The following is a 27292-nucleotide window of genomic DNA, read 5'->3' as shown; positions in this document are numbered from 1 at the left end:
TGTTGCTCCCCTCCTTGCTTCCCAGCCACATCCCTGTGCTGCTGCTGGAGTGGGACTCAGGAGCTGTGGGTTGACCTAAAAAGTTGCCTTTCAGCCCAGCACTAGGCAAGCCTTGTCTGCAGCACAGCAAACCCAACAACACATTTCATTTGCCTTCCCAAGAGCAAGGAGCTGACGCTGCCTTCTGGCCAGAGTGTTTAAAGAGATGACAGAGGTTTCATCCTCTCCTAAGTGCTTGGATCTGTGCTGCCAATATCGCTCTCGGCCTTTATGCTTCACCCAGGCAGGGATTTACCATGACACCACAAACCAGAGCCACAGACAGAGGCACATCCTGCCTGCTCTGCCTACCCAAATGAAGACCAAACCCCATCTGACAGAGCCTCCTGCACGAATTTCTCCCCCCCACCACCAAATGCCCTCATCTATGCAACCGGCTGCAGCAGCCCTGTTGATGAAGCTGCTGTCACCAGGTGCAGCTCACAGGGATCAGGGCATGCCCATCCAGCCACTGTGCCCGCCTCTGCCCCCAGACTCTTACCTCTTGTCATCTTTGTACCACTGGAAGTCAGCAGAGGGGACAGCAGAAGCTTCACACAGTAGGATTCCCTTCTGCCCCACTGGCACCCCGGTGCTCTTGGCATCCGAGATGTACGGAGGGTCTGTGGGGAGGATGGAAAACCTGGGGTCAACACCTTGGGGTATCCTACCCCCCTCCCCTGCTCCTCAAGATCCCTTTTCTTTCTCTGCTCTTATAAAGGAGCCAAAAATCCATCCCTAGCTCCTGCTCCTCTGGCACCATTGTCCAAGGAGATTTTGGGCTCACAGAGGAGCTCCACACCACCACCAGTGAGGATTTCTCCAGAGAATGGAACTTCCCAGATGTTGGGCACCATGAGTGCCCCTGTGCCAACCCCATACAGCTGAATTGGTGTCTGAAGAGGGGCTTAGGAGGGTCTTCACCTCTGTCTGAGAACAAATGGCTCTGCTTTCTTTTTTTTAATCTCTTTCTTTCTCTCTCTCATTTTTTTTTTTTCCTCTACTCAACAGAAAAAAAAAAATCCTATTTACTGCTCACTTCTCTCCTCTCCCCGGAGGTTATCAGCACAGCATCTCACCATGGGCGGAAAACCCAGGTTGATGGAGACAGCTGAGGAGGAGGTGGTGGGAAAAAAATGGAGCTCAGAAAAAAAAGGGAGAAAAAAATGGAGCTCAGAAAAAAAAAAAGGGGAAAAAATGGAGCTCAGGAGAAAAAAAAAAAAGGGGGGGAAAAAAAAAGGCAAAACACCACCTGATGAAAAAAAACTCCATCACCTGTCTCAGCTCTGGGGTCTGAGAGTTGAGTTCACCCCACTGCTCAGCCCCAAAATCTTGTGGGGCAGAATGGTGAGCCTGTCCCTCTGTCCCTGGTCCCTGCCAGCCTGCAGGCTACTCACAGTTGACAGTGACTTTGACTCTCTGGACGACAGGAGCTGCCACGTCGTTGGACGCACTGCACTCGTACTCGCCCGACTGCTCCCGCGTGATGCCTGTGATCTCCAGGTACTCATCCTCACTGATGAAGCCCACAGCTGCAGGGACAGATACAGAGGACCTTGAGTGATGAAGAGGCATGGAAAACCTGTGCCTGTTGGTGACTGTCTTACATCACCCTAGGACACCCACCCTGCAAGTCCCAGCCCCACTGTGCCAAGCAAACCCTTGCCAGAGATGTGTCTGCAAGCACTGGGCCTCAGTGGTGGTCCTGGTCCTGCAAGAGCAGCACTTGCTGGAGATAGTGGCCCCAGCACGCAGAGAGTGGGCAAAGTAGTCCTTATTAAACCTGCACCCTTCTAGAACAACCTGAAACCATCTTTCCTTGGCATCAACTCATTCCACCCCACCCTCCTACTGGGTGGCAATGCTGGGTTTGCCCATCCCTGCACAGACACCCCCTACCCCTGCACAGACACCCCTCACCCCTGCATGGGCACCCCCTACCCCTGCACAGACACCCCTCACCCCTGCACAGACACCCCTCACCCCTGCACAGACACTCCCCCACCCCTGCACAGACACCCCTCACCACTGCACAGACACCCTCTACTCCTGCACAGACACCCCTCACCCCTGCACAGACACCCCCCACCCCTGCACAGACACTCCCCCACCCCTGCACAGACACCCCTCACCCCTGCACAGACACCCTCTACTCCTGCACAGACACCCCCTCACCCCTGCACAGACACCCCTCACCCCTGCACAGACACCCCCCACCCCTGCACAGACACCCCCTACCTGTGCACAGACACCCTCTACTCCTGCACAGACACCCCCTACCCCTGCACAGACACCCCCTACCCCTGCACAGACACCCTCTACTCCTGCACAGACACTCCCCCACCCCTGCACAGACACCCCTCACCCCTGCACAGACACCCTCACCCCTGCACAGACACCCCTACCCCTGCACAGACACCCCTCACCCCTGCACAGACACCCCCCACCCCTGCACAGACACCCCCTACCCCTGCACAGACACCCCCCACTCCTGCACAGACACCCTTCCCTAATTGTTTGGCTTCAGTTAATTCCCAGCCAGTTTATTCCCATTAGTTGTGACATCAACATCTCCTTTCTGCTGCATCATTTTTCCTGTGCCGCTCCAGGCTCATTTCTGTGCTCTCCTTGGGGGTCCACACTCACCGCCCTCCCCCCTGCCCGGGCTGCACCACAGCTCCCAGTTTCCCTCAAAGCCAGGCAGATGCATTCAGCAGCTTTTGCTTTTGTCTGGCATCTTACAGCCCCTTCCTTCCCAGAGCCTGTTTTGCTTTGAAGTGCTCCTGGAAACCCACAGTGCTCAGCTGGGAAAGCGCAGGTGTTGGGATGTGATAGTCTCTGGGTTGAAGGAGATCACAGAGTTAAAACAAACATGGAGTTAAATACAGAAACTTAGCAATGAGGATGTGTCTGCAAAACCTCCTGGAGAAACACCTCTTGCTTCTGGGTGAACATCACGAGTGGGTCTCTGATGTGTCCACTTCTAGTGCTCCCAGCACAAGAGGGGCATTGAACTGTTGGAGAAGGTCCAGAGGAGACCACAAAGAAGATCAGGGGGGTGGAGAACCTCCCCTATAGGAACAGGTTGAGAGAGTTGGGGCTGATCAGCCTGGGGAAGAGAAGGCTCTGGGGAGAACTTTTAGCAGCCTTCCAGGACCTGGAAGGGGCTACAGGAGAGCTGGGGAGGGACTTTTGACAAGGGCTGGGAGTGATAGGAACAGGGACAATGGCTTTGAGCTGGAAAAGGACAGACTGAGACTGGAAATGAAGAGGAAATTCTTTCCAGAGAGGGTGGGAAGACACTGGAACAGGTTGCCCAGGGAGGTTGTGGATGTCCCCTCCCTGGAGGTGTTCAGGACCAGGCTGAATGAGACCTTGAGCTGGTGGGAGGTGTCCCTACCCATGGCAGGGGGGTTGGACCTGGATGACCTTTAAAGTCCCTTCCAACACAACCCATTCCATGATTCTCTGATTCTCTAGTGACCCCTAAATGTGGACAGCTTCTCCCTTCTTTTAGCTGAGATCTCCCCACCGGATGCCAGAGCTGCATCACGAAGCATCTCCGAGCCTGGTGTCACACTTAATATTCCTATAAATTTTAAACGCTAGTCCTGGGTACATATGTGTGGCAATTGGTGTCATATTTTAATTAGGCTTGCCCTACACCAGCTGAAATTAATAATAGCTGGAATTACCAGTGTAATTTATAAATTAACATCGCTGCAGCATTAGGAAATAAATTAGCTCTGGACAGCTGTTTCGGGCAGTGAGTGCCAATGGCACAGAGGCCAAGCGCAGGTCCCCAGTCCCCAGGGGACCTAATGAGCTCTGCTGGCCAAGCTGGGTGATCCCACACTTGTCCTCACTCCCCATCTAGCTCTGTGCTAGCGTGACCTGCTGGGCTGTAGCTCGTTGTGCTTGACCAGCCAACCATAAACACCTTGCTCCCAACAAATGCAGGCAAAACATAGGCACAGGAGGCTGTGGCCCCTGCAGCCGTCTGCAGCCCTCTGACTGGTGCTTTGCTAGCATCTCTGCCCACCCTACAGAAACAGTCAGTGTGCTCATAGGCCAGCACCTGCCAAGGTAGCCCTCTGGGGAGCACGTGGACATGAGGGTTTGAACACTGAGCCAGCATTGATGTGATGTCTGCAATGTCCCTACACCAGCTCCTGCAACCTGGACACCTGCAGGTGCCATCCCAGGTTCACAGAATCACAGAATGATAGAATGCAGCAGGTTGGAAGGGACCCTCAAAGCTCATCTTGCTCAACTCTCCTGCAGTCAGCAGGGACATCTCCAGCTAGATCAGGTTTCTCAGTGATCCCATCAAGTCTGACCTTGAATGTCTCCAGCCACAGGTCCTCCACCACCTCTCTGGGTGACCTGTTCCAGTATTTCACCACCCCAACTGTGCAGAAGTTCCTCCTAATGCCCAACCTAAACCTTCCCTGCTCCAGTTTCAAGCCATTGCCCCTTGTCCTCTCCCCAGAGGCCCTTGGAAACAGTCTCTCCCCAGCCTTCCTGTAGGTCACTTTCAGATATTGAAAGGCTGCTCTAAGGTGTCCCTAGAGACTTCTCTTCTCCAGGCTGAACAACCCTAGCTCTCCCAGCCTGTCTTCTGCTGTTGTCAGCTCAAACTACAGCAAACACACTCAGCCACAATGAAGTCATTCCTTGGCTGTCCCCTGCACCACAGCAGCCCCAGGACTTTGCTCACTCACTGCTCTCTTGGCAGCCAAACCAAGGAACCCATGCAGCCCACAATTGCAGGCTGACCTAACTGGGAAGGCAGCCCTGTGCCACCCCAGGAGCTTCAGGAAGGGGTGAAGTGAGTTTTGCTGTGCAACCAATAAATTGCTGCTGTCCTCCTGTGCTCTCAGCCCCCTCTAACATTCCCACCTGAGCGGCTCCTGCTCAAAACCGCTGAGCTCATCGGTACTTAACACAACTGAAGGGTATGATATGAAGGAGTTACCCCCAGATCAATATCCTTTGGAGACACACAAATTGCAGCATTACTTCCAGAAGGCCTGCAGCACTGTGTGCAGTGGAAAAAAAAAAAAAAAAAAAAGAAAAAGAAAAAGCAAGGAGGTGGGAAGGGGGGGGGGGGGAGAGAAAAAAAATCCCTTTTATGGCTGACCTAGAATTGGCTTCTCTGTAGCACAGCGCTGCCTGCTGATAAAATACCGCCACAGCCGGTGGCCTTCAGATGCTCGGTGAGCAAAGCTGACTCTGCTTTGTGCAAAGGCTCAGATAAAAGTTTGCTTCCTGCCTAAGCAAAGAGCCTTCCCCGAGCGTGCCGGTGCCGGCTCGCACGCAGCAAGAATTAGCTCTCGCCGCCGCCGAGCCGCCGCGCGCCAAGCCCCGGTTTGATCTGGGAGCAAAGCAGCTCCAGTGCCTTTGGTTAGCCAGCAAAAAGACTTCATTAAAGTAACTGTGAGGGTCAGCTTGCTGCCTGCCAAAGCTCAGGAAATTGAGAGATGAAGGCTTCCTCTGTGCCGGCGTAGAGCTGGAGTCTCAGCTACGTGCGCGGCGAAGGGTTCAGGGTTTCAGGGTCTGGTGTAATCGGACCAGAGGAAATAGCCTTCGAGATGCAGCAGGGGAGGTCTAGGTTGGATATTAGGAGCAATTTCTTTCCTGGAAGAGTGGTCGGGTATTGGAATATGCTGGCCAGGTGGGTGGTGGAGTCACTGTCCCTGGAGGGGTTCAGAAAAGGTGTACACACAGTGCTTAGAACCATGGAATTGTTTCAGTTAGAAAAGATCTCTAAGAGTCCAACCATCAACCCAACATCATCATGTCCTGGACTGCCATATCCACACCTTCCTTGAACACCTCCAGGGATGGGGACTCCACCACCTCCCTGGGCAGCCTGTTCCAATGCCTGACCACTCTTGCAGCAAAGACATTTTTCCTCATATCCAACCTAAACCTCCCCTGGCACAATTTCAGGCCATTTCCTCTCCTTTTATCACTTGATCCTAGGGAGAAGAGCCCAACCCCCACCTCACTGCAACCTCCTTTCAGGCAGTTGTAGAGAGCAATGAGGGCTCCCCTCAGCATTGTCTTCTCCAGACTAAACACCCCCAGTTCCCTCAGGTGCTTCCCACCAGCCCTGCTCTCCAGACCCTTCAACAGCTTCGCTGCCTTTCTCTGGACACACCCCAGCCCCTCAATGTCCTTTTGGTAGTGAGGGGCCCTAAATTGAACTCAGTATTCGAGGTGAGGCCACACCAGTGCTGAGCAGAGAGGCACAGAAACCTGTAAAACCAGACCCATAAAGCCACAGGCTGCTGCCTGTGCTGCCAGATTGCTTTGGTGCCTGCTGCCGGCCGAGGGGCGAAGGCACAGAGCAGGAATAATTGAGGCACTGCTCAGCTCCTTGGCCTCTGTGGTTTGGCCAATTTATAATGGGCAGTCCTGTTGATAGCTGGACAAATCTCATTCATTAGTGACACTGCCAGGAATGGAAAAACAAATAGAAGGGACCCAGGGAGCAGGGCTAGGGTTAAGCAAACGCAGTCTGTAAGTGCAGACCTTAACAGGGTGCCCATGTCCCTGTGGTTGCCAGGGTCCCCCCTGGGGCTGGGAGGGACATTTATCCACATGAACAGGGACACAGATGCTGCTTTGGGTGAAATTAAGTTCCTCAGGCCAAGGCAAGCTGCAGTACACATCTTGGATGGGAATTATTTCTCCAGTCAGTCTTACACTGAGAATCATAAAATTGTCTTGGTTGGAAAAGGCCTCCAAGATGACTGAGTCCTATCTAAGACCACCATGGCCATTACACCATGTCCCAAAGTGCCATGACCACACATTTATTTAATACCTCCAGGGATGGTGACTCCACCACCCCCCTGGGCAGCCTCTTCCAATGCCTGACCACTCTTGCACTAAACGTCCTCTGGTGCCACTGGAGTTGGTTTCCACTTGTCCTATCACTTGTTACAAGGGAGACCAGCCCCCACCTCGTCTCAGCCTCCTTTCAGGGACTTGTAGAGAGCAATGAGGTCTCCCCTCAGCCTCCTTTTCTCCCAACTAAACAATCTCAGTTCCCTCAGCTGCTCCTTCCCAGACCGGTCCTCCAAACCCTTCATCAGCTTTGTTTCCCTTCTCTGGCCCTTTAGATTGCACCACAATCCTCCCACCACTTGCCCATGAGTGGAACTAGAGCAATGTGATGAACACCCAACTGCCATGGTCCCTGCCTCCAAAAGCACCAGGAACTCAGGGATGCTCAGGGTAGGGCTGGCTCAGGCTCCATATTTTCAGGAGCTCTCCCATAGTTACTGGTACTGCTCCACCTGAATTGATGGTGGGAGCTTTTCAAGGCTGTCTCTGCTTGGGCACAATTAGGAGCTGAAATATTGCAGGAATTAATGGGAGAGCTCTCTCATCTCCTCAGGAGCCTGAAAACCAGCACAGCCAGCACCCATCATTATTGTTATTAATACTAATAATATCATACAGGCCAGAAATGGAACAGCCACGGACTAGGCAAAAGCAAAAATCCTTCTCATCAGCTGAGGATGATGAACTAACCCTGGAGGAGATGTGGTGATAGGGAGATGGAAAACCAGAGCCTCCTTGCACTCCTAATCGAGTGCAAGCCTGCACAAAGACCACCACACACTGTTTAGAACTCACTCTGCCAGCCAGACCTCCCTAAGAAACCTCAGGGAAGGAGAAGCACAAAGGAGCAAGGTCCTTAACAGCACAGATACAATGAGGTGCAGGCAGATGCTTCTTGCATCCATAATCCTCCCTCCTTGCCTTTCTCCATCCCTTGCTTCAACTTGTTTTCCCAGCCTGACACGTCTCCCTTCTGCCTCCTCCTCCTTTTGCTTCCATCGAGCCTCTGACAAGATAATAACTCACCAGAAAGCCAACACATGTTCCCAAATTAATTACGTGCTGCTGGCCCCCTGCTTGCTGTTGCATTGCTCTAGGTGCACTGCTTATAGAGTCACAGAGCCCTTTTGGTTGGAGAAGACCTTTAAGATCATCGAGTCCAACTTTACCTGGTGCTAAGCTGTGTCCCTCAGCCCCACATCTCTGCCTCTTCTAAACACCTCCAGGGACAGGGATTCAACCACCTCCCTGGGGAACCTGTTCCAGTCTTTGAGATCCCTTATGGCTTTTCCTAGCTGAATGCTGCTTCTGATGCTCTTCAGAAAGCTTTGCTGAGCTGGGAGCAAGCCAATGGTCCTGCCACAGTGTCCTGCCCATGAGAGAAGTAAGTGGCATAGATGCCATACCTGTTTCTGTGCACTGTGGTAATTCCTGGGGACCACAATCTTCATCAGATGTAGTCCCTGCCCCTGCTCCATGCCATCACATCATGCCAACCAGGGCACATATGGGCCCATACCAACTCCCCTGCAGCTTGGATCAAGGCAGCCAAGCCATCTAGGCTGCCATAGCAGGTGATAGAACAAGAGGAAATCTCCTGAACTTCTGCCAGGGGAAGTTTAGTTTGGATATTAGGAAAATTTTATTTATGGAAGGAGTGGTCAGGCATTGGAACAGGCTGCCCTGGGAGGTGGTGGAGTCACCATCCCTGGAGATGTTCAGGGAAGTTGTGGCCATGGCACTTTGGAACATGGTTTAATGGCCACGGTGGCTTTGGACTGGATGACCTTAGAGGTCTTTTCCAAACAAGGCAATTCTATGATTCCGTGATTATTTCCACCTCTAAAGCTCCAAGGTGCAGCCTCAGCAGTCATCCTGCAGTGGGTTTGGTCTCCAGGTGCAGTACTGCTGTGCCACCCTGCACCATGCTGCTGCACTTCCCAGGCTCCAACCCAAGCAGCTGGGATCGGCCGGAGCAGGAGAATAGTTTATGGAGATAATTTTATTAAAATGTTTACAACAATGCAGATATTGACATCTGGCTTCAATCAATAGCACAATTTATTGTCCTTCAAGGTGAACATTAAGCCAAGCTGCCCATTAGTCAATATTTACCTCCAAGGTCTATAAATCTTTATACTGGCTTCAGCGGATGTTGACAGCAGCTGATTCCAGATAAGTAAAAGTAAGAGCGTGAAACATTGGCTCCTTTTGGAGGTGAAATAGTAACTAGTTAATTACAGTCCCTGCAGCCATTCTCAGCTATCAATTTATAGCTACTTCTGGCAATAAAAATTAACACCATGCAAGCTCCCGGCTCCCAGTGACGGGCGCAGACCAGGAGCCATCTATTTCCACTGTCACTCTGTTTGCAGCAGTGATGGCCAGCCCATAATAGTTTATAGTAAATAAATAAAACCCACAAAGGTAATAAGAGGGAATTGTTGGTGCCTGAGACCTGCTTCACCTCTGCTTGACTGTGATGTTGGGTGGAAAAGCACAGGGAGGGTGATTTAGTAGCATCACACCAGCAGCTCAGCTCCAGGAGTGTGGAGAGGGGAGGTGAGGGAAGGAATCAAAGAAGGAGGTGAGGGAAGGAATCATGGAGTCATAAATGTTGGAAAAGACCTCTAAGATCATCAAGTCCAACCAGTGACACAACAGTACCATGGCCACTGAGCCACAGAACCATAGAATCGTTAAGGTTGGAAGAGACCTCTAAGATCATCGAGCCCAACCATCAACCCAACACCACTGTGGCCATTAAACCATGTGCCAGAGTGCCATGGCCACAGGTTTCTTGAACACCTCAAGGGATTGTGGCTACCAGGACAACGGAGACTCTCTTTTTACAAAGAGTTCCAGGGAAAGGAGAAGGGGTGATAGAGACAAGCTTGGGAGATTCCAGCTGGACACCAGAAGACAATTTTTCTCCATGAGAACAGTCAGACATTGGGATCATCTCCCAAGGGCAGCAGTGGATTCTCCTCCATTGGACAGTTTTAATACTCAGCTTGTCAGGGTGCTGGGCCAGCTCATTGCAACTCTACTGTTACCTAGACATTTGGACCAGATGTTCTTTGGGGTCCCTTCCAGCCTGGTATTCTGTCCTACATGAGCAGTACAGCAGCTCCAGGGCATAAAGCTTCTCCTCTTTATTTTCCACAAGCCTGCAGCAGAAGGAGGGCAACCCCAGGAGCAGGCACGCAGCATATCAAAGGCTGTGTTGTGCTTACATGAGGCCAAGTCTCTCTCTTTTTGAAGTTTCCTGATGACAAGGGAAGGAATCTCCCCTCTTACATGGTTTTCCATGTTAATCAGCATGTTTCTGTGGCCTGATGTTGTGCAAAGCCCCAGGGGATGATGTTCTCGCTGCCAGGCTTTTGTGCTTCACAGGAGCTTCCTCTGTTGCTGCAGCCCAGGGTCCCTCCTCATCCTGACACCTCAGGGCTGGTGACTATTACCAGTTGTGGCCATGTCACCAAGGAGAAGAGAAACGCCACGTTTTCCTTGTTCATATTCTTTATTTAACTGGATTGGGCAGAACTTTCACATCCAGTTTTGTTCCCATTGTGCTTTTTGGTGTGTGCTGTGAGGAAAAAGGATGGCTGGTGCTGACTGCAGCACCAAGAGCTCCCAGTGCACCCAAGGCAAGTGTGAAGGATCCATGCTCACCATAAAGTCCTTCTCCTGTGCTGGTATCAACGTTCCCTCCTCCCCTGGGCTGTGAGAACCTCCCCTCATGCATGGCCATACAGCACTATGGCCTTTCTTCCCTCTGCAATTACTTTGGGCAAAATGGGGAGCTGATGGTACCTCATGTTTCACCTTGAGATGTGATAGAAGACCCTGATAGGCATGACTTAGGGCTGACCTGAGCAGAGATGACTACTTCTGAAGGCTACCCATGACCATGGGGACAGGACAGAGAGATTTGAATGAGCATTCTCCAAATGCAATCACCAAGGGGCTCTGCAGCCCATTGCCTAACCTCTGCCAAATGCCTGCCAGAGAAGACATTTTCTTGAAATTCTTGCACTTGTCAGAGCTAGATCTGAGACAGGACCCACTTCTGTGCCTGCATTTCCTGATTACCCTCACACTCAGCTCTAAGACCACACCTCAGGCTCACATCTCCTACAACAACTCCAATGTTTAACTATGAAATGAGTGCATGCAACACACCTCACTAGCCACTGGGACATGCAACTTGCAGAGACCTCCAGATGCCACCACATCACCTGGTTGCTCAGCCTATGTTCACAGCCCATAGCCTCCATCCATCCATCCACAGAATTGTAAGATCATAGGATCATAGGACATTAGGGGTTGGAAGGGACCTTCAAAGGTCATCAAGTCCAACCCCACTGCCAGAGCAGGACCATAGAATCTAGCACAGGTTGCACAGGAATATATCCAGATGGGTTGGCTTGGAGGGGACCTTAAAGACCATTTAGTTCCAACGCCCCTTGCCATGAGAAGAGACACCTCCCACCAGCCCAGGCTGCTCAAGGCCCTGTTCAACCTGCTCCTGAACACTTCCAGGGAGGGGCTGGCCATCCATCCATCCATCCATCCATCCATCCATCCATCCATCCATCCATCTGCTCCACCCATCCGCTCCATCCATCCACCCATCCACTTCATCCACTCATCCACAACATCCATCCATCCACTCCATCCATCCATCCATCCCTCCATCCATCCACTCCATCCATCCATCCACTCCCTCCATCCATCCACTCCATCCATCCATCCACTCCATCCATCCATCCACTTCATCCACTCATCCACAACATCCATCCATCCACTCCATCCATCCATCCATCCATCCATCCATCCACCCATGCACTCCATGCCCACCATCCATCCACTCCACAGACATCCAAATCAAGGCACAAGGAGCTGAAACACGAGTAGGCTTCCCTGGCATGGCCAGCTTACCACCACGCCCTGCATCCAGGCTTGGACCTTCTATGGAAAGCTGTACGGGGACACCTTGCTTGCCTCACCAGTGCTGTGTAAGATGGCCAAGCCTATCTTGCCACCCATTACAGCACCATTGTGAGGAGTTTTTAGCTTAAAAGTCCTTGAAAGTTTCCCACAGTGCCTCGTCAAACGAGATCTTTACCACGTTTCCCCTCTCCCTGGCTAACAATATTTATACTCATTTCTTTTATTGAAATCTATCTGCCGCCTGTTCTATTAAAGCCACTTGAGTGGCAGCTCCTATTCTCCAGGAGCCTGCAGCCCATCTATTCTCCAGACAATGGGATACAAGCAGTCTATCTTCTATTGTGCTTCCCAGCCTTTGGCTCACAAATCTTCCGTCTCAAAAAGGCATGGCAGAGGCTCCCCCATCCCACGCCTCGGCATCCCGGGCTGCACAGGGGCTTCCCAGTGCTGGGAGGACTCACTGCTGCTCTTCTCTGGGTCAGCATCTCCTGGGAGATTCATAGAATGGGTTGGGTTGGGAGGGACCTTAAAGGTCATCCAGTTCCAAGCCCCTTGTCATGGGCAGGGACACCTCCCACCAGCCCAGGTTGATCAAAGCCCTGTACAGCCTGGCTTTGAACACCTCCAGGGAGGGGAAATCCATGACCTTCCCAGGCAAGCTGTTCCAGTGTCTGTTCTACCCTCACTGCCAAGAATTTCTTTCTAATCTCCAGTCTCAATCTCCCCTCTTCCAGCTCTAAGCCATTGCCCCTCATCCTACCACTCCCACCCTTGTCAAAAGACCTTCCCCAGCTTTCTTGTAGCCCCCTTCAGGTACTGGAAGGCCACTGGAATGCTCTCCCTGGAGCCTTCTCTTCTCCAGGCTGAATAGCCCCAGTTCTCTCAGCCTCTCCTCATAGCAGAGGTTCTCCAGCCCTCTGATCATCTTTGTGGTCTCTTCTGGACCCACTCCAACAACTCAGTGCTCTTCTTTGCTGGGGGCACCACAACTGGATGCAGTGATCTAGGTGAGGTGCCTAGAGAGCAGAGTAGAGGGATGCTGTTTCATCCATCAGGATGCTTCTCCTCCATTCCCTGAGCACCACAAGTCATCCTTAAAGGCTTTTTGGTGGCTGCTGTGCATGCATGGCTCACTGCTGCCGGGATGCTTGCACGCCTCAGACAACTTATTTGTTTCCAGGAATAAAAGAGAGGCATTAAACCTTTTGTTTGCAAGAAGTAGTTCCTTGGGAAATAAAAGGATTATGGAAATTAATATTTAAAGAAACAAAACAAAACAACTCGGGGACCCTTGAATGAGGCTCTAACTCAGGAGCAAATGAGTCGAATAAAGAATGAGCCCTTTTGTTTTGGCATGCAGGAGAGCAGGGCTTGCTCTCAGGCACCTCAGAGCTCAACAAATTCAACTGTCTGCAGCCTCTCCCAGCCTCCTGAGGTGCTGATAAGGACCTTTTGCCCCAGGAAAAGGTCCAGATGACAGATGCCATCCCAGTAGAGCAAATTAGCAACGGTCACAGTTCAGCAAGTGCCTAAGCAGTGCCAGATCTGGGTGTAGAGGGCTGCTTTTCTTAATGGTACCTACACATTATTACAAGCATGGAGCTGGACAGCCCCTCGGGGTCCACTTGCTCACAAGGTGAGGTGGTGGTTCTCACGGTGACACTGAGAGGGATGGATGCCCTTAGAGTAAAGGTTGGGCAGAGGCTGCAACTGGCACCGAGCCACTGCCCTCCTTGCAGGAAGGCAGGCAAAAGGCTCATGAAACCTAAATATCAAGGCCCCTATGGAGCCCAATCCTCTCCAGACAGTTGCTGATTACACAGCATTTCCCAGCAGCTCCATGCTCCTGCTTGAGCACTGATGGTGTTGTCATAGAAGCATAGAATTGTTTTGGTTGGAAAAAGCCTCTGAGATCATTCAGTCCAACCATCAACCCAACACCACCATGGACATTAAGCCAGGTCTCCAAGTGCCATGGCCACAGGTTTCTTGAACACCACCAGGGATGGGGACTCCACCACCTCCCTAGGGAGCCTGTTCCAACATCTGACCACTCTTGCAGCAAAGAAATTCTTCCAAATCTCCAACCTTAACCTCCCTTGTCACAACTTCAGGCCATTTCCTCTTGGGACATCCAATCCACTCTTCCCTCTGTGGTCTCTGGTTTGGGCAATAGGTTGGACTAGATATTAGGAGGAAGTTCTTCACAGAGAGAGTGATTGTGCATAGGAATGTGCTGCCCAGGGAGGTGGTGGAGTCACCATCCCTAGAGATGTTCAAGAGAAGCCTGGATGAGGCACTTAGTGCCACGGTCTGGTTGATTGGATAGGGCTGGGTGATAGGTTGGACTGGATGAGCTTGGAGGTCTCTTCCAACCTGCTTGATTCTACGATTCTATGATCTTGAAGTTCTTTTCCAACCTGGTTAATTCTGTGATTCTGTGATTCTCTCCCACAACCTAGAGCCAAACTCCTACAAGCCTCCCAACAAGACCTCCTCTTCCCTTCCTTCCTTTACTCTTCCTTCCTCCCCAGGATTTTTCGCTTGCAAGGTGAGAGAGGACAGCGTCGCCAGAATGAAAGATTCTCCTGCTTGCCCTCTCCCAGCAGCAGCCCTAATTCATTTTTCATGGCCCCTCGCAGTGACAAAAGCCTCTGCTTCTCTCCTGTAAGCCTGTGCTGTGCAATAAGTCATAGCTGATGTGCATTTTCCCCCTGGGTGCTGGAGCTGCGCTTTTGATTTAATTTGTCCTGTTGTTTGGCTCTCAGCCTTCGCTGGTGAAGTTCCTTTGGAGAGGTGGCAAGGTGTGGAGGGGCTGCCTGACAGATGGGGTACAGTGGGTAGTGTTTAAATAATTTGCTGCGATGATACCAAGACGTTGGAGAGTGACAGATGCTGCCGGAGGAGAGAGGAAAAAAAAAAGGCTCAGACAAACAGACTCATCCTGCTCCTCGATTAAATCCCAGTGCCACTCGGCTTTCCTGGAGCCCAGCCCATTTCTGGCAGCTTCTTTGCCGTCTCCAGGAGGAGCTGTGGTGCACAAGGCTTGGCAAGGAAGAAAACGCCAAGAAATGAGGTGCTCCTGCCTGCCTGCTGCTTGCAGGAGTCATGCAAAGCACCTGAAAAGAAACCACCCTCAGTGAGGCTTGCAGATGACACTAAACTGGGTGGCAGTGCTGATCTGCTGGAGGGTAGGAAGGCTCTGCAAGAGGGATCTGGCCAGGCTGTGTTGATGTGTCAAGGTCAGTTGTATGAGGTTTAACAAATCCAAGTGCTGGTTCCTGCACTTTGGTCACAGCCACCCCGTGAATGCTTCAGGCTTGGGGCAGAGTGGCTGGAAACTGCCCTGTGGAAAAGGGTTTGGGGGTGATAGTTGACAGCAGCTGAACATGAGCCAGCAGTGTGCACAGGTGGCCGAGAAGGCCACCAGCATCCTGGCTTGGATCAGGGCTAGTGTGGGCAGCAGGATTAGGGAAGTGATTGTGCCCCTGTACTGGGCACTGGTGAGGCCACTCCTTGAATATTCAGTTCATTTTTGGGCCACTCACTCCAAGAAGGACCCTGAGGGGCTGGAGTGTGTCCAGAGAAGGGCAACAAAGCTGGGGAAGGGTCTGCAGCACAAGTCTTATGAGCAGCTGGAATTGTTTAGTCTGGAGAGGAGGAGGCTGAAGGAAGACCTCATTGCTCTCTACAACTGCCTGAAAGTGGGGTGGGGATTGGTCTCTTCTCCTTAGTATCAGGTGGATAGAAGGAGAGGAAATGGCCTGAAATTGTTCCAGGGTGTGAGGGTTAGGTTGGGTATTAGGAACAACTTCTTTCCTGAAGGAGAGGTCAGGAATTGGAGCAGGCTGCCCAGGGAGGTGGTGGAGTCCCCATCCCTGGAGGTGTTCATAAACGTGTGGCCATGGCACTTTGGGACATAGCTTGATGGCCATGGTGCTCTTAGGTTGATGATTGGACTCAATGAATATTGAGGTCTTTTCCAAACAATATCATTCTACAATTCTATGAAAAATTCTATGTCATAGGGCTGGGAGATCTTGAAGGTCTGGAACATCTCCCATCTCTGCTTCTATTCCCTTCCCAACCACACATCAACTGTCATTGCTCCTCAAGCACGAGCATCACCATCCCCTGCCAAACTCCAGGTGTCCTCCTTTCCCCTGGATTTGTCTGACAAGCAGCTGCTGGTGGCCAGGACCGTGTAAGGTCCCTCTGGCTGCAAATTGAAACCCAAGGGCTTTCCCTGCAGGACAAGCTCTTAAGAAGCACTTGCAATCCAAAGCGTTAAATGGCTGTAACCTCCCTTAAGCTGCATTTCAGCCGCATTAAGAAAATATCCCCAGGATGGGAAGCAGGAGGCATAATGGCATTAGAGTGAAAAAACAAGCATCAAGTGCTGGCTAAATCCAGCCCCAGAGCTGGCAAGAAGTCACAGGGAGCTGAGAAACTTTCCCTTCACCCTGAGTATCTCTGCAGACAGCTCATGGCAAGCCTGGACACTGCTGCTGATGTGGCTTTCTGCAAAGAGGGGATATTGTCCTTCTCCAGGACCTCCTGACCCCTCTTCACCCTCTGAGCCATCTGAATCATGGCAGGGTGGAGCTGGCTGTTGCCTCTCCATCATCTTTAGCCTGGCTTTATTTTTCCAGACACGCTATTTTCCAGCCCAGTGGCCTTGCTCTGTCCCTTGTGTTTTATGGCACTGATGTCTCCATTTCTAGAGGATCATTCACAATATTGTGGTGTATTGAGAGAAGCAGGGGAAATAAAGGGGTGGTGAGATGGATGGGCTTGGTATGGACAAGGGGGGGCAGGGATGGCTGGGGAGGATATTGCTGTCCCAGGGAGGAACTGCAGGATGAGCTGGGATGAGCGATGCCTACCCAGGCACTGGGAGGGAATGGGAACAGGAATATCAGGCTCAGCCCCCCTGCTTGAGCCCACTGAACCCTCTTCAGGCCTCCTGTGAAGGTATCAGTCCCACTGTGGGTACTGGGAGGGCAGCAAGAGGCATTGCTGTGCCAGGGAAAAGCCATTTTAAATAACTGCAGCATACCACAGGAAGGCACAAACCCATGGGCTACGGCACCACTCTGGCTTTAAATTATACTGTAGGAGTAGAGAAATAAAAGAGAGGAAGGCAGAGAGAGAGAGACCAGGAGGAAAAAGAATTGCCATTGTTTTACCAAGCAGATGGGAAAGTTCAGGGGATCAGAAAAAGACTATTATTATCTTGACTCAACCAAGAGAAGATGGGAGAGGAAGAGGCATTTTTTTTTTTCCCCTGTAGTGAGGGATGCTGTGGCAGAAGTCATCTCAGCAAAGAGTTGCAAGGAAGCGATGCCACCTGCTCTGGTCAGTACCTGAGTTATCCCCACAGCCTGGGCACATCAGAGAGATTTGGCTTTTTGTCCCACATGCTATCAGAAGGCTGGGGTGGTGGGCAGGGGAAGGGGAATCAGCGTGTGCATGCCTCACAACCTCCAGCTGCAGCAATGTGCCAGATGTGTTGCCAGATGTGCCTACTGAATCTGCAGGCACCCCTCCTTGGTACCACCAACCCTGGCACAAGCTGCCTGCCCCAGTACCCAAACTCCTGCTGCCCTGCCCCAGGGCAACCACTCAATCAAAGGCCATTATAGAATGCACTAAACACACAACAGATCTCCCTGCTTTTCCTGCTGGCCATGTAAGCTCCAGCCAAGTATGATTTCTTTCCCCTTCAATCTATGTCACAAACCCCTTTCCTCCTGCTACCTGCAGCTCCAGGGCTGTTCACTGCTCCACTTTAGCTTGGCATGGGGCAGCTCCTTGACCACAGGAGTGCAGCAGCATTTCTCAGCCTCGTGAGATACAAGAAAATTTTCTTTCTACCCATGCTGAGGCTAAGGGATGGACACAGCCCCAAAGTGCCCAGTGAGAGCCAAGCACAAACACCAACAACTGGTTTACAACCCAGAGCAGACACTGGTGTGTTCTGGTGATGAAGCTGGTGAAGGTTACAGAGCACAAGTCTTGTAAGGAGCAGCTAAGGGAACTGGGGTTGTTCAGCCTGAAGAAGAGCAGGCTGAGGGGAGACCTTCTTGGCCTCCTTACTCCCCTGAAAGGAGGCTGGAGCCATGTGGGGGTTGATCTCTTCTCCCAAGGAATAAGAAATAGGAAAAGAGGAAATGGCCTCAAGTTAATGTTTAGGTTTGGGACATGAGAAAAAATTCCTTCTGCACAAGGATTGTCAAATCCTGCAACAGGCTGCCCAGGGCAGTGGTGAAGTCCCCATCCCTGAAGAGACTTAAAAGCCATGGAAATACAGTGCTGAGGGACATGGTTTAGTGGTGACCTGGCAGGGTTAATGGTTGGACTGGGTGATCTTAAAGGTGGAGATCTCTGAGATATTGATGATATTAAAGGTTCTAACCAAAGTGATTCTATGATGCAACGTCTTCCCTGCCAAGTACCAAGGTCACAGAACAGGAAAACAAGGAGATGGAGCAGAGATCTTTGTCAGACCATCATTTGCCCCCCACATCCCTCCTTCCAGCCACTCTCCAACTTTTCCCCTCTTTCTCTGCAGCCCATTCTGCATGGCTGCTTTCCCTCCTGCCTCTTTCCCTCTTCCTCTCTCCAACCACGTGGTCCTTCCCTCAGTCCCAACACCCTGCCTTGTCACCTTTCATTCTCTGCATTCTCATCTCTCCCATGCCCCCGGGGCTGGCAACCTGCCCTGCCTAATCCCATGGCTACAGACTCCTCGGGCACTTAATATTCACGAGGGAGAGAAACATTTCACGGCGAATTGGACGCACATTCGACTGGAAATGGAAATTTTATGACTCTTCTCACTCTGCGCCGCAGATTGCACCAGCTGAGAAAACATGGAAGCAAATGAACAACCTGTGAACTGTAAAGTATATTAATAATGAAATCACAGCCCAGGAAATGAAGGCTTTATTCTGTTTATATTCTGCTCCATTAATGGAGAGCGCTCGCGCTAGCTCCGTCCCATTAGCCGGCAGTCCGCGCCTGGGAAGAGAGCAAGGAGAGCAAAAGGAGTGCTGGTGGTGGGGCACAAAATCTCTGTCCCACCAGGTAAACATCACAAGGACAGGAGTTTGGCACAAAGAACTGATGGATGATGCAGGTAGGTGAAGGCAGGGGATGTCTTTGGACTTTGTGCCCCCATCCTGTGCGAGCCTGGAGAGCAGAGCTGATGTTCATACAATCATAAAACTGTAGAATCATAGAATAAGGTAGGGTTTGGGAGATCACTGAGTCCAACCCCCCTGCCAAAGCAGGACCACCCAGGGTAGGTCACACAGGAATGCATCCAGGTGGGTCTTGAAAGTTTCCAGAGTAGGAGACTCCACGACCTCTCTGGGCAGCCTGCTCCAGGGTTCCAGCAGTATCACAACAAAGAAGTTTCTCCTTAAGTTCAAATGAAACCTCCTGTGTTCTAGTTTGTGCCCATAGCCCCTTGTCCTATCTCAGGACATCACTGAAAAGAGCCTGGACCCTTTGCCTTGATATCCATCCTTCAGATATTTATAAAGATTAAAAAGATCTCTCAGTCTTCTCTTCTCCAGACTAAACAGCCCCAGGTCTCTCAGTCCTTCCTCATCACACAACATTCCAGTCTTTTTGTCATCCTCACAGCCTCTGTTGGACACTTTCCAGTAATTCCCTGTCACTGCAGGCCCTTGCAAAAAGTTTCTCTCCACCCTTCCTGTAGGCCCTCTTCAGGTACTGGCAGGCTGCTATTAGGTCTCCCTGGAGCCTTCTCTTCTCCAGGCTGAACACCCCCAGCTCCTCAGCCTGTCCTCATAGCAGAGCTGCTCCAACCCCCTGAGCATTTTCATGACCCTCCTCTGAACCCTTTCCCCATCAGCTCCATGTCCTTCCTATATTGAGGGCTCCAGACCTGCCCACAGTACTCCAGGTGAGGTCTCACCAGAGCAAAGTGGTTATTCTTCTCCATTCAGCTCTGCCCTTGGCTTGGCAGACCTGGGCCACATGTGAGGCAGCCCAGCTGGGCTCTCTCCTCCACCCCTCCCCAAAAAGAAACAACTGCAGCAGCTTATGCAAAGCACATCACGGGAGCTAAGAGCAGCCGGAGCGGAGTTTTCTATAGCTGAGGCGCCCTGGTGTTGACAGAATGGGGACGCCTTGCCACAGCTCAGATTTTTATAATAATACCTCAGGGGAGTCGCTGGCAAAGTTTGCCCCAAATATAATTAGTTTGCACAGCTATTAGGGGCTGATAAAAGGTTTTAATTTGTGTGGAGATCTCTCGCATCTCAGACGCTCCCATCCCTCGCTCTGGCCGAATGAAAGGCGAGTCCCAGGCAGGGAGTGGGCCCCGACACAAAGCCACATGTTTACCAGGGGAAGAGGGAGAGATGGAAAAATCCCACAAGCTGACACCAGCAGCGTGTTGGGGTTTGTCTGCCTTGGCTCATCACACCAAACAAATAACTAACAAGTCCTCTTCTTCCTGAGGTTAACCAAGGTGCTCGTGCGGACGGAGAAAGGATGCCAGGGATGGGGAAAGGATGCCAGGGACAGAGAGAGGGTGTGGATGAGGGAGAAAAGACATTGGGGATGGAGAAGAGGTGCCAGGGATGGCAAAAGGATGCTGGGATGAAACTGAAATGTCAAAGATGGAGAAAGGGTGGTGGGATGGGGAAAGAGCACTGGGTATGAAGAAAGGATGGTGGAGATGGAGAGAGGGTGCCAGGAACAGAGTGAGGATGTCAAGGAGGGAGAAAAACCACTGGGGATAGAGAAGAGGTGCCAGGGATGGCAAAAGGATGCTGGGATGAAAAAGATGTCAGGGATGGAGAAAGGATGCCAGGAGGGAGAAAGAATGATGGGATGGGAAAGGATGCTGGTGCTGGAGAAAGGATGCTGGTGCTGGAGAAAGGATGCTGGTGCTGGAGAAAGGATGCTGGTGCTGGAGAAAGGCTCCTGGGGACAGGGAAAGGACCTGAGAGGACAGCAGGGACAGAGAGAAGATGATGGGAAGGGAGACCAGATGCTAGGGATGGACAAAAGATGATGAGATGGAGAAGGGGTGTGGGGATGGGAAAGGATGCCAGGGACAGGGAAGAGATGCCAGGATGGAGAAAGGATGAGGGATTTGAAAAGGATGATGGGATGGGAAAAGGATGATGGGATGGGGGAAAGATGATGGTGTGGGCAAAAGTACCCAAAGCCAGAACATGCTTGAGGGCACTGAGGATGTTACAGGAGTGAACAAAAACTTCCCTGCTGCCCTAACCATGTCCTGTTGCCACCTCATGCACACAAGGTTTATGAGATTGCCATGGCAATGAGTTAGATCAGGAGCAAGAAATAGAAATCACAGAATGCCAGGTTGGAAGGGACCCCAAGGATCATCTCAATATGCTTATTAAGCTCAATATGTTTATTAATTTGTATGGGGTGCCAGCTAAACTCATGCTGGGCACAGTGGCAACACAGACTTCTTTCACCACCACAGTGGTCTTGCCTCTGTGGGAAAAGTTGTTGGCAACTGATGGGATAAACCAAAGGACAAAAATTGGAGGTGTGGGCAGAGCCTCCCACTTTTGCCCCCAGTATGGCAGCACTGGGCAGCACCACTGCTCCACCTGCTTCCCTGAGCTGAGCATGCTGTGCTGCTGGCAAGGAGGGAAAGTGTGACATGGCAAAGCTATGTTTAAGGATTGTGTTGGAGCTGAGGGGTGTTTTTGCCTCCTTTTCTTAAGGGAAAGACATTGCCTCATTTGTAGCTGGTAGGGGTCTTGTTATTTCTGTACCAAGATGCATATTTGAAAGGCAGCTATGCCAAGTATGCAAGCAAATCAGCTCAGAGAGTTCATTTCCACTATGCAGGGAATCAAAAGTGTTACTTTTATCTAAACAGATACTCACAAGTACAAATACAGCAGCTCCCATTGCTTGCAAAGAGCAGTGGAAGGGAAGTGCTGAAGGGAGCTACCCACTGCCAGGCAGGAACATGGCACACTGACTGTGTTTAAGTCTCTCCTTGAGGAAGGCAAGCCCTGCAGCCCATGATGCAGTGCCACCAGCTCCTGGCTCCTGCTAGACCAGATCCCATTCTCCTGGGATCCAGTGGGAAAGCTGCTGGCACTGAAAGGGCCAAAATTGACCCTGCCCATGGCAGGATCCCATTGCCGGTCATGACACCTTGCAAGCAGCTCCTGGACTTTTCCTTCACAGAACTGCAGAATTGTTTCAGTTGGAAAAGACCTCTATGAGGACTGAGCCCAGCATCAACCTAACACCACCACAGCCACAAAACCACATCCCAAAGTGCCATGGCCACACACTTCTGGAACACCTCCAGGGATGGGGACCCCACCTCCTCCCTGGGCAGCCAGTTCCAATGCCTGACCACTCTTGCAGCAAAGAAATTGTTCCTAGTACCCAACCTAAACCTCCCCTGGCACAATTTCAAGTTGTTTTCTTTCATTCTATCACCTGATACTAGGCAAAAGAGCCCAACCCCCACCTCACTGCAACCTCATTTCAGGGAGCTGTAGAGAGCAACGAGGTCTCCCCTCAGCCTCCTCTTTCCCACACTAAACACCCCCAGTTCCCTCAGCTGCTCCTCACCAGCCCTGTTCTCCAGTCCTTTCACCAGCATTGTTGCTCCTCTCTGGACCTGCTCCAGCCCCTCAATATCTTTCTTGTATCAAGAAACCCCAAACTGAACACACAACCATGCCCACCTCCAACTCCTGCTTCTCCACCAGCACCACAACCTATTTCTTTGCAGCCCATGCCATGCAAAAAAGGAACTGGGCCACTGGTGCCCCAGTTGCTGTGCCCATGTGTGCTCTGCTGAAGTGTGCATCAAAACCAGTGGCAGATTTACAGGTTAACAATGATTTAGAGGAGTGCACCACAGCCAAATTAATGCCAGCTATAATGTAGTTTACCTCATTAAACAATGCACACCAAGATCCTGTCTGTTGTAAAACAATTGGTCTCTGAAGCCCAGTGTTCATCTTCCAGGGTTGCTGGGAGATAATAAATGGGTAATATTCCAGTGATAATGGTAATGGAGTCACGGCTCAGAGCTAATATTATGGCAAAGCAGTAATTATTTCAACAGTAAACAAGGGGATGCTTGAGCTGCCGACAGCATTGGAGCTGGTTGAAATGCTTCAGTTAATTTAGCTGGAGGCCAGGCCTTGCAATGGCCTCTTGGAAGGAGGATGAGGTGCTCAGCCACCAAATGAGTCTGCATGAGGAACAGAGAATGTATGGAACAAGGGGAGGTGGAACATCACGTAGAGTGTGGTGGCCAACCTTACTCAAGAGGCTGGGAGAGGTGGGGCTGTTCAGCCTGGAGAAGAGGAGGATCCAGGAGACCCTAGAGCAGCCTTCCAATACCTGAAGGGGGCTACAGAAGAGCTGGGGAGGGGCTTTGGACAAGGGTTTGTAGCGATAGGACAAGGGGCAATGGCTTTGAGCTGGAAGAGGGAAGATTGAGACTGGAGATGAGGAAGAAATTCTTTACAATGAGTGTGGGGAGACACTGGAAAAGGTTGCTCAGGGATTTTGTTGATTCTCCCACCCTGAAGGTGTTCAAGACCAGGCTTTGAGCAACCTGGTGTAGTAGAAGGAGTCCCTGCTTATGGCATGGGGGTTAGAACTAGGTGATCTTTAAGGTCCATTTCAACACAAAGCATTCTATGAATCTATGAACACTCCCAGCTCAGGGCTGGCTTTGTGTTCCATCGCACAGCCACAGCAGGAGGACTCAAGGACCACTTGTGCAGGCTCATGCAACATCTCAAAAGGAGCCAAGAATCAGAACAGAGAGACAAGACCCAGATGAACTCAGAAATAGCCTTACACAAACCATCTGCTCTCCCCAAGAGAGATTTCCCTGTTAACAGGCCCAGCAGAGGCCACGTCTCTCTGGCCTGAAGTTAATTTGAAGCAAGATTAAAGGGAGCAGTCTCACAGGATGCTGAGCTGATCACTGTGAGGAACAAGGTGGCACAGTAGCAGGTGGAGATTTTTCCCACCCAAGTGGTTTCTTCCTCTCTCTGGGCTGCACATCTGAGGTCCAACCTATCCTACCAACTATCCCCTGCCTCCTGTCCAGAGAGATGCAGACACAGCAAGCAATGTGCTTAATGGACAAAGCCCTGAGGAGGGAGGACTTGTCTCCTACTCAGGGACAAGCAACTCCTCAAGCTGCCTTTTTTTTTTTTTTCTTTTGTCCTCTTGTTTTAAGCCCAGCCAAGAGCCAGAGAGAATCAATAGCTCCAAATACACCAGACTTCTCCCAGAGTCCCTTCGCTGGTTTGCAGCTGATGTATAGACAGATGATCTCATGAGACCTCTGTCACATTAGGCCACTGTGTCTCATCTATCTTAAGTGCATATATGAGCTGTGATTACCACTGCCTCGCACCCTGATTGTATTTATCCTCCCATCGGTCCTGAGAGACAAGAGACTGCTGTTGTGCCTCCTCCAGGAGGGATGAGGAGGGCCAGGGAGGTTAAACAGATTGATCAGGGAGGGTACCCGAGAGGGTGGAAATGTTGGGATGCTCTCAGCATCTCCCTGCCCTGTGCCTCTGCCTTGCAAAGCACCAGGGTGGATATTCCACAAACTACAGCTCGGACTTGGCTCAGGACTCCGGCTCCATGTGGGATCTGTCTTTCAGCACCCAGCCTAATCCGGAGATTAATGAGAGATTCCCACTGCAAAGACCTCTTGATCAGACCTCTTACAAGTAAATACACCATCAAGCCAAACGGAAATGTTTCCCTGCCCTGGCAGCAGCTCTCTTAAGCCTTACACCAGAATCCATCATACTCCAGCAAGCATCAAAAAGCAATTAGACAAAACCATGGCAGGGAAGTCCATCAAGGATCGTTAAGGATGACGACTTGGATGCAGCCTCTAGCTCAAGATGTCTGTCTGGGGCAGACTGGTGCCAGTCAGGCAGATGAACCAGTGGAGCTATCTGCAAACCCCTACTTGTTACACCTTCTCCTGCTGTTCCTGCTCCCATTAGGACAGGATCACCACGCTCACCACCTGACCACTGAGCCCTCTTTATCATTACTGCTAATCCACGCCTGCTCCTTCTGGAATAGAGGCTGCCGAGCTCTTATCCCTCCTGGGAGAGCCCTCACTTTAATTCCTCAGCACACTTCCCCAGCTTAACAGGAAGCATGATGAGAATTGTGCCTGCAGCATGGATAAATATCTCCTAGAGAGCAGCTCCACATGCTCCAGCGCTGCCTTGTGTGCTTCTTCCCAACCTTCATCCATGGAGAGATGAACAGGGGCCTGACAACCTGGCAATCGCCATGACAACATCAGAGTTGCCCCCAAAAAATAAATAAAAGCCCAGTAACTATGGAAACACCTGGGTGACCAAAACCAGATCATTAACTAGAAGACCAGGCTAGAGATGGCATTGGTGCCGTGAGGCTGGGGACTGTAACACACCCAAAGCCTTGGAAAGAAAGAGATGCTCAGCACCCATGGGTGCAAACACAAATGTGCATGGGCACACAACACTGCCTGTCAGACCCCAGTGTCAAAGCCCTCTGCATGACCTACATCTCCTCTGGAAAGATGCTGCTGCCTTCATGCTGGGTGTTATATCCCACCCATGGTTATCTACATCCTCTTTGCTCTTCTCCCTTCTTTCATCCCAGGTGTTATATCCACACCATGGTTATTTGCAGCCTTCTTCCCTCTCTTTGCTTTCCTCCCTCGTTTCACCCAGGGTGTTATATCCACACCATGGTTTTCTACAGCCTTCTTCCCCCTCTTTGCTCTCCTCCCTCATTTCACCCAGCGTGTTATATCCACACCGTGGTTATCTACAGCCTTCTTCCCCCTCTCTTCTCTCCTCCCTCTCTTCACCCTGGCTGTTATATCCACATCATGGTTATCTACATGCTTCTTCCCTCTCTTTGCCCTCCTTCCTTCCTTCACCCTGGTGAGGATGTTTCTCTTGACTGTCATCCTAATGGTCTTGGCATCACTGAGGTACCAAGGGGGAGATGGAGATGCCTCACAACGTGCCAGAGCTTGGCTTCCTAATATGCTTTTGGTGAGCTGCACTTTGAAGCCCTGGTGCCTGCTGGCAGCTCTGGTGGCAGTTGTGCTGCCAATTGGAGCATCCAAGCCTAGAGCAGAGCCCCAGAGCAGTTAGGTCTGTCCCCCTAAGGCAGAGGAAGCTGTGGCTACACCAGCTCCCTTTCTTGTTCTACATCAGCCTGTTCAGTTGCATTAACAGGAGTTGCTGTGGGTTTGTCCAGCATCACTGGGAGAAGAAATTAAAAAGAGTGGAGAGGGATGAGTCAGAGGAGCAGAATACAGGCTGGAGGACATCTTGGTTGGGCTGGCCACAGGCTCACAAAACCCTTCTCTGGAGTCAGCATCCAGTTTTTGCTCACAGCAAATGTTGAGGGTGGGCACGGGGAGGATCAGCCACCATGCAGGGCTCAGACTAGTGATGGAGGCAGTGAGAATGCTGACCCTTGTGGGATTCCCTAGCAGAAAACTCTTTTGCTCAGGTTCACCCAGCTTTTGAGTTAGACAGCAAAAATATTCTCCTCCTTCCGGTTGTGAGGAACTCTTCCAGTCCCCACACCTAACAGAGAGTAAAAAGAGGCTTAACAGCTCCCATAACATTGCAACTGCAGATGTGAGAGTTCAGCAGAGCTTCCCAGGCCAAGATCCTAAACACATTGCACTGGACCAGAGCAATGTATGGGTGAAAAAAAACAGCCTAGCAGTTGAGGGAGCTAGGGGTGGCTGGAAAGGGGTCTCAAGTGAGCTCAGTCACCAGGGAGCCAGGCTGCTCTCGGTGTAAATCCTCTGAAGGACCCAACCATATGCTCCCCTGGTGAGCAAAGACTCTAACTTGCTCCATTTCTCACCAAGAGCCTCGCAGTAGGCTTGGAGCTGCCAAGAAAATAATAAGGCCTGTGAAGTGCCTGTGCACAGAGGAGCACTCAGTGGTGTGAGCGTGGGGATGCCTCCTCCAGCTCCTGCTCTGTCCGTGCCTGGCATGGCCAGTGATATCCCAGGCTCTCCCCAGTGACACCAGTGAGAGCTGCTTACCCACCCACTATGTAAACCCTTCAATTATGCACCAGCCTTCCCAAACCCAATTCTCCTCATTTCCTTTTCTCCACCACTCCAAGAAAGACGGTGAGGCAGCTTGCTTGAGACATCCCTGGGGATGAGCAGTGAGTCAGATCTAAACCAAGAGAGGGCCAGCAGCTAGTTTTGGGTCCCTGCTTGCTACTGGCTCTCCAAAATAGAGTCTATCCTACCAGGGAAAGGTTTGCCATCTCAGCATCTGCTGCAGCACCTCTGTGCACCTGCCCTGGCTCTGATTTCAGTCCCCATGCTTCCAATCTTTGCTTTTCCTACGCATGCCGAATG

General features: G+C 51.2%; 1 protein-coding gene across 3 annotated transcripts in view; it reads right to left on the bottom strand.

Moving 5' to 3' along the window:
* The window catches only part of LOC128978005 (protein CEPU-1), a 459628-nt gene that overhangs the window by 8856 nt on the left and 423480 nt on the right, over positions 1-27292 (bottom strand). For all 3 annotated transcript variants that reach the window (XM_054395733.1, XM_054395732.1, XM_054395734.1), the window contains 2 exons: positions 1437-1571; positions 542-662 (listed from right to left, as the gene is read on the bottom strand). In XM_054395733.1, coding sequence (XP_054251708.1) covers positions 542-662; positions 1437-1571 — 256 coding nt within the window. The remainder of the gene's footprint in view (positions 1-541; positions 663-1436; positions 1572-27292) is intronic.

This window comes from Indicator indicator, chromosome 34 (genome assembly GCF_027791375.1).
Source record: "Indicator indicator isolate 239-I01 chromosome 34, UM_Iind_1.1, whole genome shotgun sequence".
Taxonomy (NCBI): Eukaryota; Metazoa; Chordata; class Aves; order Piciformes; family Indicatoridae; genus Indicator; species Indicator indicator.
This window is presented reverse-complemented; position numbering and strand designations above follow the sequence as displayed.